Source organism: Lampris incognitus, chromosome 14 (genome assembly GCF_029633865.1).
Source record: "Lampris incognitus isolate fLamInc1 chromosome 14, fLamInc1.hap2, whole genome shotgun sequence".
Classification (NCBI taxonomy): Eukaryota; Metazoa; Chordata; class Actinopteri; order Lampriformes; family Lampridae; genus Lampris; species Lampris incognitus.
The window spans coordinates 17,146,248-17,158,614 of NC_079224.1; the positions used below are offsets into that span (position 1 = coordinate 17,146,248).

General features: G+C 39.9%; 1 protein-coding gene across 1 annotated transcript in view; it reads right to left on the reverse strand.

Annotated features, from left to right (window-relative positions):
- Positions 1-3,352: 3,352 nt before the first annotated feature.
- Positions 3,353-12,367, reverse strand: part of LOC130123773 (corticotropin-releasing factor receptor 2) — a 48,194-nt gene continuing 39,179 nt past the window's right edge. Inside the window, exons 7-12 of the mRNA XM_056293066.1 lie at positions 8,952-9,012; positions 8,778-8,850; positions 8,198-8,283; positions 6,200-6,335; positions 4,270-4,311; positions 3,353-3,493 (exon numbers count right to left, since the gene is read on the reverse strand). Of these exons, the coding sequence (XP_056149041.1) occupies positions 3,353-3,493; positions 4,270-4,311; positions 6,200-6,335; positions 8,198-8,283; positions 8,778-8,850; positions 8,952-9,012 (539 nt within the window). The remainder of the gene's footprint in view (positions 3,494-4,269; positions 4,312-6,199; positions 6,336-8,197; positions 8,284-8,777; positions 8,851-8,951; positions 9,013-12,367) is intronic.

The window sequence follows — 12,367 nt, forward strand, 5'->3', positions numbered from 1 at the left end:
AAATAAAAATGAAGCAATCCCTCTCTCTCTCTCGCTTCTTCACTCGTTCTCTGAGTAGACTGCATATGTGGTGAATGGGAACCTAGACGTTAAAAGGTAGCCTACAAGCGGGTGTGTACTATGGCACAGAATTCTGCTGGCGCCACTCTGACCGAGGATTTGGATTTCCTCATTTAAAATTCATCAGAGTCCCCAGCTAACTGTTCGGGGGGTTAAGTAACTCATCCAGTGTCTTCGGGGCTCTGGGTGGAGGCGACATTTTCTGACCCACTTCACGCCAGCACAGCCAATCCAAGGCTGCATGAACTCAGCTCCACATGCATATTACACAACCTGGCACACACTCCTCCTTCAGCCAGTCTAAACTGACTAAGTAATTTCTTTACAGTGACATTATTGCAAGCCTGTGTGTGTGTGTGTGTGTGTGTGTGTGGAATCTTATTGAACGGGCCTGATGTGTCATTCGCTGAGTCTGAAATTGATCCAGATTAATGCCGGTGTTGTCAAAGTAAACCACAAGTAAAAAGAGTAAAAGTTTTTTTTATATTTGAAATCTGATGGCATTTCTTTTTTTTTCCATCTAGAAATGCACATCAATCACATATCAGTACATTGTTCACAGACACAGAGCTTTCCTGTCCACGAATACGCTTTTCAGTTTGTTTGTAAGGCAGTATGGGTGGTTCAACAAGTATTCTTAAATAAAACCAGTACAGGTTAAACATATTTACATACACCGATAAGTTTCGAAATCTGATATGAGACATCTTTTATATTACATTAATATCTGTTATATTATCTGTTATATAAATGTAATCCATTATTATTATTATTATTATTACAGTACAGTTCAGTACGAAGAGGATGTACAAAATACTTCTAACAAGATTTAGTCTACAAAGTGCTGTGGAAACAAACAAACAAAAAATAAAAAGATATACAGGTAAACATGATTTTTCTCTTTGGAGAGTTCAAACAAATGATTCATTTTGTCAATTTGTGTTAAAAATGTTCAATCTAATGATTTCACAGCTGTCTCGGGTTACAAAATGCTAATATGTTTTAGACCACTTTTGCAATGGCGAGCTTAAGACATCATTGATTTGGTGGGCGCAGCAGCACAAGACATGACGATGGGAGTTCAACAACGTCCATAAAATATTTACATCAAAATTGCTTCGGATGATCATCAACATTTAAAAGGACTGCTCTTAATGGTTGACATCAGCCCAGCAGCACAATGGCGAAAATGTTATGCTGCAACACAAGAAGATCTGTACAAATGCAACTAAGAATCATAAATCTTACAAGTCACGTTCTGTACATTTCACATCTAACTCCTTGAACAAATTGCGTATAAGAAACATCATGTATTTTCTCATCTAAGTATTAAAAAGTAGAACCTGCTGATTTGAATCCACACTGGAACAAAAAAAAACAAAAACAACACAAACTAACATAAAATGGGAAGCAAATAAAACATTCTTGAGACTAAAATCTCCTTTAAATACGGTTGCACTGTATTGCATAAACTGGAGAATGCATGGGGGAAACAGCAGATATGACAAGTACCACTGGGTTGAAGCCACACCTGGCCATAATGAAAACGTCTGACAACCACAAGCACCAAATGTGCCTTTTGACAAACTGTATTTCAACACACGAGAAGGGCGTTGTCCTTTGCCAGATACAACTCTTTTACAGGAATGTATGTTCGCTGAAATCAACTTGAATTGTACATTTGGGGGCTGTGCGCTATTCATTCCTCCAAGTAGCCTACGTGACCCTGAATTTCAATGGACCACAAAGGAAAGGAACTTTAGGGGCCTGTCCTCTCAATATGATTCGATCCATTTAACAGCACAGGCGGCAATAATGATTTTATGTTTTGGGGGCATGGCAGCCTGATAAAACACTGCAAAACACCCCACCTCCATTCCTTAGGCATACTGGATTTGTGATAAACCAACAAATTCTGTATAAAAAAATATTTCTGCTTTGTTCCACGTTATGACACAAAGCACGGGTGTATTTTAAAGTTTGATACTCAAGATGCCATAACATCATACTACTATGAGCAGCGTACAGAGTCCACAGGTAACCCTGTAAGGTGAGCCACCTTGAACTTTAGCACTACGCCAAACCCAGGCGTATGTATAGGGGGGGAAACGTTTCTGAATGGAAACGAGGCTCAGACACTGGTTAAGAGCATCATAACACAGAAAAGATCATATAAGTACATAAAACCAAACAGTCATTTATGTTCTGAAAAACGCCACCGAGTCACTGTCAGCCATATTAGCTTTAGCTAAGGGCTAGCATGTGAAGTTCAACGCAGCGGAGCCCGAGCATTTACTTGTGGATGCCTCCATCAGCCTTATGGAGATGTACGAGAAACCACAACTGAACAAGCTTTAGGATTATTTATCGCTGCATTTGGCTGAAAAACAAATCTGGTTAAACCAAAATAAATTCAAACAGCGGCAAAGGAGAATGGCAGGAAAAAAAATCTTTGAAGAAGCTTAATTCATGCGTAAACATTTAAAATCATACATAGCAGCATGAGACGAAACATCTAATATATCTAATACTCAAAAAAAAAAAAAAAAAAAAACTCTGGTCACCACAAACGGATTAATAGTCTGAAGCAGAAAAATACAAAAAGAAAAATGAAGTTGTCTTCATTGTAAAGGACGGAACCAGTCAGTCATTTAAGACCAAATAGCCGATTAAATCCTCCCTCGACAAGTCCAATCCTTTCAATTTCAGATATTTAATCACGAAACACCCTCTCTTCTGCATCTGTCAAAAGTACCTTTCTCAAAGAGTACCATCTAAACCTCATCAACCACAGAAGAACTTCTGTTCTCTTGTTATGATCCTGAAAACTTACAACTGTCTGAGTGAAATCAGGAGAGATAAAGAAGTCTCTTGAGCCTAAATCAAAGTTTTGTAATACTTACCCTTTAAAGTAGTCAACATTGCACTGCAAGTGTGTAAACTTCTGAGTTAACCCTACCCAAACCCAATGTTTAGATGTCCAGAATTTGAAACGAGAAAAACGGCTGCCACATACATACCTAACATCAAGTAAAACCAGCAACCGTTTACTTTCTACTGCCACAGCAGAGGTCGTATTGAAATACATCTTCTTTATTACCAAACAAAGCCAAATGATCACAAGCCGTCTCTTTTATTGCCTGAGCTGTGCCGTCAGTGTTAATATAGTAATATGAAGTCAGTCTCTTTTGTAAACGACTCCAACAAAGCCAAGTCCATGATATCGACTCACGTCTGCTCCTGCCGACAGAGGAGTGGAGGCTTGCGTGGGTGTGGGCGCCCCCCCCCCCAATCAAACAGCAGTGGTCTGTTTGATGCTGTGGAAGCTGATCCTGGTGGGAGACGTGGGGATGGACATGGCTCGTGCCACTCGTACACGGAGGGTGTGATTGTCCTGCCAGCGATGCCATCTTTTCCTAACCGCAGAACGCACCTGAAAGACGGATGATAAAATCATCAACTAACTCGAATAATAAAGTGCTAACCAGCAACCTCACAAAAGGAGATGCTTGAGAACAACTCGTGAGCATTTTAAAATAAGGCTGAATTCTCTTGACCAATCCACAGAGACAGAGAAAAGTCAAAGGATTCCCTGCCAACTGACAATTCTCAAGTGCGGATTTTCAGGTGTTTTTTTTAATATTTGTTTTTGTTTTTTCTTCCACAAGGAGGCAATAAGCTTGAAAAAGCAATTAAGGTATTATCGAATACTATACTCAAGCCTGCCAGGTTTCATTTTCATCACTGTTGGTGGAAAGCAGCAGGAGGGTGGGTATCTTCACAATTACTGACAGATCTGTAATTCTACTTGTGTGAACATTTTTTTTTCTTGCCTGTCTGTCCTTAAAACAGCTGCAACTAGAAAACATGCCTTTATTTTCATCAAGGACAGCATAACAAAAGACCTATTGTCCTTTTTTTTCTTTTTACGAATATAATTTAATTTCACCTCCACTGATAGAACAGAATAACCACGCCATCAAATTGGTTCAAACACAGACAGCCATCAACTTCACTTCTAGGGTTGATGAAGGCAATCCTACAGAGCCATCTAGACATGCCTTGCAAAGCAATTTGCTCTGTTGTTGCAGCTGACAAGTAAAGGATTTGCAATTAAACATTATGGGATTATATTTCTTGCATCACTTTCAAATTCTAATGAAATTCAGCAGGTGCAGACATTTTTAAGACAAAATGTTATGGACTCACCTCTCCATTTAGAAAGCAGTAAAATACTGACACAAAAAAACCCTGCAAGAAGAGACAATGGTTTTTAGAAGTAGTCCATCCTGCTCTACACAGTAAGTGATGCAACATTGTGTAATAGCCATTTCAAATGTCAGATTGTTATAATTAGCTGTGTGCGTGTCATCAGATACTGTGGACAGTGGAGTCATCATACAAGTGACACAGACAGGACATTAAAAGAAATGAGATGCTCTTATTCTCGAAATCTTTTTTTTCCCTCCCCAATACGGGATTGCATGTATCTGAATGTATGGACCTGACCCATGCTGCGTCTAAACTGGGCACAAATCAGATTGCAGAAGCCCTCTTTTCTCTTCCCTGTTGTGACTGCTATTGAGACAGAGTGGAGAGGAAAATGCCCACGGATAAAGAACAGAAATCACGCCCACGTGTCCTCTGCTCGTCCCGACGTGTGCATCCGCCTGACAGTACGGACAACCCGCTCCTTTACAGCATCGTTTCCCAAACTTTTTTTTCTTCTGGGTACCCACTTTTTAAAAATGACAAACCATTGCAACCCAATTCACAAGAGGCCTTATATCTAGAAATCGTGAGAGGAGCGAATCTGTGCATAAATGAACGTCCCTGACCATTTTTATTGCCATTTGCACAACACCTTATGTATTATCTTGAATGGGTAGACCAGCCATCACGAAGAGATATACGTTTGATAAATCACAACTTCGTTTTATGTACATGTTATTGACAACATATACACATGTTAAATACTTTGAGACCAAATAAATGCATTTAGGCGGAGTTAACAGGCTAGCTCGTAGTTTTTATTTCCTCTCATCAGTAAGACAATATTCACATTTCAAATACTTTATAAATGAGACAAAATAAGTGCATTTAGGATGTTAACAGGCTCTCGCTTTTTTCCTCTCATCAGTAAAACAATCAATGTACACTTGCCTTTCATATTATATTGGATTCAATGTTATAAGTACTGTTGTGTCCTCTAATGCTTGTATTATTATTTAGTTGTATTTTCATTTACACAACTAGATGTCACTGTAACTTTTGAGTATTGTTTATACCAGAAGCGTTGTCGCAGAAAGGAAGTGACATACAGGGAAACAGGAAGTAGATGCTAGAAGTCATCCATGCTGCAAGATGTTCATTAAACTCTAAGCTAAACGTCATCCATGTTCTCCTGCGTGCTTTATATGCCGTCCATCTCTACAAGTACAATTATCGGAACAATACGAACATTCAGTACTATCAAAAAACAAGCTTCTTGTTGAAAGCTTTTTGAAATACTCTTGCTAGTTATAGGAACAAGTCGGCTTGTGTTTACGTGCAGCTATTGTTATCAAACAATCGACAAATTCGAACAGTCAACAATCAATTTGTTAACCATATCAAGTCTATTCCATACCAAATCTCATTAAGCCCATTATGCGCTATTTACTTATCTGAATATTATCATTTTTGGCCAACTCCAAATATCCAATTGTGCATATTAATTTTACTTATACACTGCTAATGTGATAGGTAGAACTGCTTGCTTTTTAGTATTGCATTCCAGTCTGGTGTACAAGAGGAGAGCGCTACACGCATATCCGGTGCAGCGTTTAGTCTATTTCTTGCGGAAACCGTGAGCGTGGTAGAAATACTAACGAGCGCCCCCATGTGGCTCAAGGAGGGTGATGCAGACATAAATCTCAAAACAGGAGGAAATTGCACAAATTTATTTGGCGACCCAAATAAAATCTTCTGCGACCTAGTCTCTGTGTATGACTTCTCTAGAGGACTCATAAGTAACGATGGTAGGCGGCAAAACTCTACGAAAGGATGATGCCATTACTAAATTAGCATGATCTGTTTCATTTCGTTCACGCGTTGGCCCTCGCAAACCTCCATTGTCACTTCTTTTATTCTCACCCACCTGGAATGACTGTAGGAAAGAGTTGAAATAGATGAAAACGATTTGAGAAATGTCATCTTCCCCCGGATTCACAAAGAAGAGCATGTAAGTGATCCCCAGCAGAGGTAGCAGGACCAGCGTTGCTTTCACCGCCTTTCTGTGAAGACAAATTTAACATTGAGGGCCTCATTTCTTTTCTTTTTTCTTCTTCAAGGATTTTTTTAGAATAAACCAATGCACCTTGTGTACAGGGTTGATTTATGCAGCTATGCTGAACACATCTGGTGAATAATTACACATCACTTGAAAGCAACTTCAGTTCAAAATGCATTTGAAGAAGCTTAACACCCGACACACAAACACTCTTGGTTAATTTAGATGCCACATGTGCTGCAGTATTAGATCCTAACATTAGAATAAGGCACAATGGTTTTGGCTTTGGGAGAAAAAAAAAAGAGGAACCCTTTTTATATCAGATAAAATACCCACTGATGTCTGCATAGACAAACACCACGCATCGCCCATGGAAATATCACATACTCGCACATCATGTCTCACATCAGCAAACAGCTGAGAAGTTCTCCACATTATAGGCAACAACGTATTGCAGTGTAATATCTCCCCCCCCCACTTTTTCTCCCCAATTGTATCCAGCCAAGTACCCCACTCTTCCAAGCCATCCCGGTCACTGCTCCACCCCCTCTGCCGATCCGGAGAGGGCTGCAGACTACCACATGCCTCTTCCGATACATGTGTAGACGCCAGCCGCTTCTTTTCACCTGACAGTGAGGAGTTTCGCCAGAGGGACGTAGCACGTGGGAGGATCATGCTATTCCCCCCAGTTCCCCCTCCCCCCTGAACAGGCGCCCTGACCGACCAGAGGAGGCGCTAGTGCAGCGACCAGGACACATACCCACATCCAACTTCCCACCTGCAGACACGACTGATTGTGTCTGTAGAGACGCCCGACAAAGCCAGAGGTAACACAGGGATTCTAACCGCCAATCCCCGTGTTGGTAGGCAACAGAATAAACCGCTACGTTACCCAGACTGCAGTGTAATATCTTTTTATATCGTGAGGTGCAATCAGATCTCATGCGTCAAATAAACACTTTTTAAACTCTGTTGGACACTGTCAGTTCGTCTGTTGATGCCGGGTCATGCAATGCTACGTCAGGTACACCCGTGGTAACAGTGTCCTAGCATGCCTCTGTGATGCAATACAATGGCTAATTTGCGTGCATTCCGGGGCACGGAAAGCAGCTGCTAAAATCCAGTGATCCTGATGTCTGGCATAGAGCCTCACTAGGGATTCATATTCTGAAATAATTTAGACTTTTGAGATTACGAGTAATCCATCTTAAAAAAAACTAAAACAAAACAATCATATAAATTGAGGTTAACGGAAGATTTTTTAGGAAATGTCTTTTTAAGTTTATTGGAACATCTATTACATTGGCAGTGTTGTACTAAACAGGCAGGGGGGGCGGGGGGGGCTTTGTGGCTCAAATTAATTGAAAAAAAAATTCATCTTTAAGAGTTGAGAATACATCTGGCCCCTTTACCACTTTATGGCACAAGGAAATTAAATGCACCGATAAAAGATTTTCGCCCTTATTGCGCAAGTGATTTATTGTGTTTAATATACCAAATGCAATTATTTCAGAATAAGGGAAAAGCCACAAAAACACAAATATATGGTTGGTCTTGGCTAACGTAACACTTGATAATGACGCTATTATAAATGAAAGATCTTTTGCCATGATAGATCTAAGAAAACACATCATATTTCATAAGGTGGTTCATAAAGTCCATGATTCTACTTAAATATTCACATCAGTTATTACAAGGATAACGCTATATATTTTGCTTCAAATCCATAGGCTCCGTTAAATTAAATTACTGCTCAACGTGTCCAAAACATCCCATGAAAGAGCCGAGGGGACAAAAACCCCGTTTTAAGTATTGGCTGACAAGAATCAATATCTTGCACAACATTTTACAATCTGCACAACATACCTGTATTGTATTGTTTCGGATGTGGTTGAAGCTCTCAGCTTGGTCATTAAAATTCTCACTATGTTGAAGAGGAAAACGAAGTTTATCTGGCAAATGAACACACAAATAATTAAACACCTATCTCCGTGCTGATGGCTTCCGCCGCAGGACCAATTTGGAGTTGTGCAGCCAACGTATTGGACTCATTATCTGCTGGCTGAGCAGAGTAAAACAGGTCAACATCTCCTCCTCTCTCATCAACATGGTGTCAGAGGAGGAGACAAAAGCATGAACACAACCCATTAGAAACAAAGTGATATGAACAACTGCACTGAACAATATTAACACTCGTCAGTTCCTTGTGGTGGTGATGGAGAAGAAACTAGATGATGAGACACACAAATGTCTTGCACTGTATCACTGTATGAATTTTGAAATGATTATTTGCCATTTCACATTAACAGAAGCAAACAACATCTATTAGTCCTATATTACTGGAAAACATCCGTTTTGCTAATGCCATGAAACAAAAAATCAAAATATAAACAGCGACAATTTGTCAACTGTAGGGTGCATCGGTTTCTTTTTCGCCGTTGCTTACCAAAAGCACAAGAATAACAGGTCCTTGGTAAATGTAGTCAATATATTTTCCAGGCTCCTTGCCAAACCAGCATCTGTTGACACAGACAATGAATAGATATGCATATCCCATGGCAAAGGAAAACAATACACGGCACTGGCAATGTGCCTGTTGAATGTCTATGTGGATACTTACTGTTCATTTTCAAAATACTGCTTTCCAATAGCCCAGGCAACAATGATGGGGAATGGAATACCTGGAAAAAGAAAAACAATCCATGGAAAACAGTCAGTGGGGCGTTTACAAAGGTTGTGAGATATCATTTGAAAAGGATTATAAAGAGGAATGTTAATTTACAGTGATAACAGCTCTCTGAAGACAGAAGAGATGAAACGTGTGTGCAGTCTATTCAAGAAGAGGTTTCATTAGTTCCTTTTGGGAAGCTTAAAAACGCATGGCCTCAGATCTTCTACAAATTGTCAACACGTCTCTTCTCTTAGGTCTCTTCCCAAAGGCCCTGAAAACTGCAGTCATCAAGCCACTCTTGAAAAAGTATCATCAAGGCTCTTCACTAATGAACAATTATAAGCCTGTATCAAACCTCCCGTTTCAAAGTAAAATCCATGAAAAAGCCATTTTCCAGCAGCTGAACAACTTCTTGGCGCTAAACAGCTTTTTTGATGTCTTCCAGTCAGGAATTCAACCACACCACAGCACTGAGACTGCTCTTGTTAAGGTTTTTAATGACATCCGCTTAAACACAGACAGAGGCAGAATCTCAGTCCTGGTATTATTGGATCTCAGTGCTCCATTTGACACAGTCGACCACAACATATTACTAGACCGACTGGAAAAATGGGTGGGACTTTATGGCACAGCACTATACTGGTTTGAATCCTACTTAAAGTCAAGTCAAGTCAATTTTATTTGTATAGCCCAATATCACAAATGACCAATTTGCCTCAGGGAGCTTTACAACATTACAACATCCTGTCCTTAGACCCTTGCATCGGATAAGGAACAACTCCCTAAAAAAAAAAAACCTTTAATAAGGAGAGAAAATAGGAAGAAACCTCAGGGAGAGCAACAGAGGAGGGCTCTCTCTCCCAAGATGGACACACATGAAACTGATGTGTGTACAGAATAAAACACAATTTACACGATACAGTCTTGAAAGAGGATAACAGAATTATCATGGAATTATAAGATATATGAAGACTATGATGAGGAGGATGCCAAGCAGTGTCCTGATGCCACCAGAACAGCCCAGGACCTGAGCCACATGACCACCATCACCATACAGATCTGACAGGAGGACAGACTACATATACATGGGGAGACTCACATCACACCATTCACATACACAGGCAAAGAGACAAGTCAAGTCAATTTTATTTGTATAGCCCAATATCACAAATTACAAATTTGCCTCAGTGACAAATTTGTACCACATTTAAGTGGGCTTAAAAATTTAATGTTTTTAAGCCCACTTAAAAGTGGACAAGAAAAAAACATTAGTCACACATCAGAGTGAGAAGGATTGAAACATTGAAATAGGATGAAACATATTACGATTTTATAAGATATACAAAAAAATATGATGAGGAGGATGTCAAGCAGTGTCCAGGTAGCGACCACCGTCACCATGGAGACCTTGGAGGACAGGCTATACATGCGCAAAGGGGAGACACATCACACCATTCACATACACAGAAGAAGAGAAAGGATAAGATATCATTCAGAGAGAGACAAAAGACATGTGCGAGAAGAGAACAGTTTGCAATAGTCAGTAAACTATAATCTCTCTGGCAGAGCAGTACTTATTAAATTTACTAAGACGGAAAACCGACCCACCATGCAGTAAAGGTCATGACATACTCAATTTAAAGGCAACTAATTGTAGGTTAAGGCAAAAAAACGAGTTTTAAGTTTGGCTTTAAAGGACTCGACAAACTGATTGTCTGATGGCAGCAGGCAGGTTACTCCACAAGAACGGGGCCCGATAGGCCATGCTACCAGCTGACTTCTTTTTAACTTTGGGTACACACAGGAGTCCTATATTTTGAGAGCGGAGAGCTCAAGATAGAATGTACGGTTTAACGAGATCAGACAGGTAAGATGGGGCAAGCCCATTTAGGATTTTATAAGTCAGCCGAAGCACCTTGTATTCTGATCTAACATGGATAGGAAGCCAATGAAGAGAGGCAAGAATTTATGTGAGATGGTCAAATGTTCTAGTTTTAGTTAGGATTCTAGCTGCATCATTTTGAACCATCTGAAGACTTTTAGTACCAGCATGTGGCAGACCTGAAAACAGAACATTACAATAACCAAGTCTGGATGAAACAAAAGCATGTATTAGTCTCTGCGTCAGCCATGGACAGGAAAGACCGAATTTTAGCTATGTTATGTAAGTGAAAAAGGGCAGTCTTGGTGATTTCTTTAATGTGCTTATCAAAGAAAAGGCTGGGATCAAACGTAACACCAAGATTTTTGGCTGCCACACTTTGTGAAATCACAGAGTTGTTGATTGTTATTGTTACTTGATCAAATTGGTGTCTGTGTCTAGCAGGGCCAATGACAAGCAAACATCTCAGTTGTATCTGAATTTAAAAGCAGGACATTTAGAGACATCCAATTTTTCACAGCAGACAAGCAGGCCTCTAAATTAGTCATTCGAGTATGATCATCTGCCCTTATAGGCACATCCACTGAGTATCATCAGGATAGCAATGAAAATGTATTCCATGACTGCGTATAATTTGGCCAAGAGGTGAAAGAAAAGTATTGGGCCAAGAACTGAGCCCTGATGTATGCCATATTTAGCATTAGATAATTTTGATATAATATTATTATAGCAGACACAGTGTGTTCTTCCAGATAAGAAGGACTTAAGCAAACAGAAGGCTAAGCCAGACCACCAGAATTAAAATGTATCCTGTCTAATAGTATACAGTGATCAGTGGTGTCAAACGGTGCACTGAGGCCCTGTAGTAGAAGCACAGAGGTGGAATCAGAGTCCATTGCTTGTAGCGGATCTTTCACCACTGTGGTCAGAGCAGTGGAGTGACAGGCCCTGAAAGCCGATTGAAAAAGTTCAAATGGCTAGTTTTTTATTACATGGGACAAAAGTTGTTGATACACAACTCTCTCTAGTACTTCAGAAAAGAATGGAAGATTAGGAGACTGGTCGATAGTTATTAAGAGACCACGGATCAAAGTGCAGTTTCTTAAGTAGAGGTTTGACCACAGATGTCTTAAAACTGCTGGGAACAGTGCCAGTAGTAAGTGATACATTAAGAATGTCTAGCATTGTAGATCCAGGAAAGCCCAGAGGTCTTTAAAAAAAATTGCTGGTAAAGGGTCAAGTAAGCAAGTATTTGGTTTAGAAGCTGACACAAGTTTAGTTAAAATATCAAGACAGTCTCAAAAGATTTAATAAAAGGGACTACCAGTGACTCATTGTATAGATATGATAGATAAATATTTGGTAAGACAGGATCTGCAGGAGTAGCCGGAGTTGAAGAACTAATTTTGTTTATGATCTCATCAACCTTACATGCAGAAAAAGTCTAGCAACTCATGGGCCATGAATGGTGAGCAGCTAATAG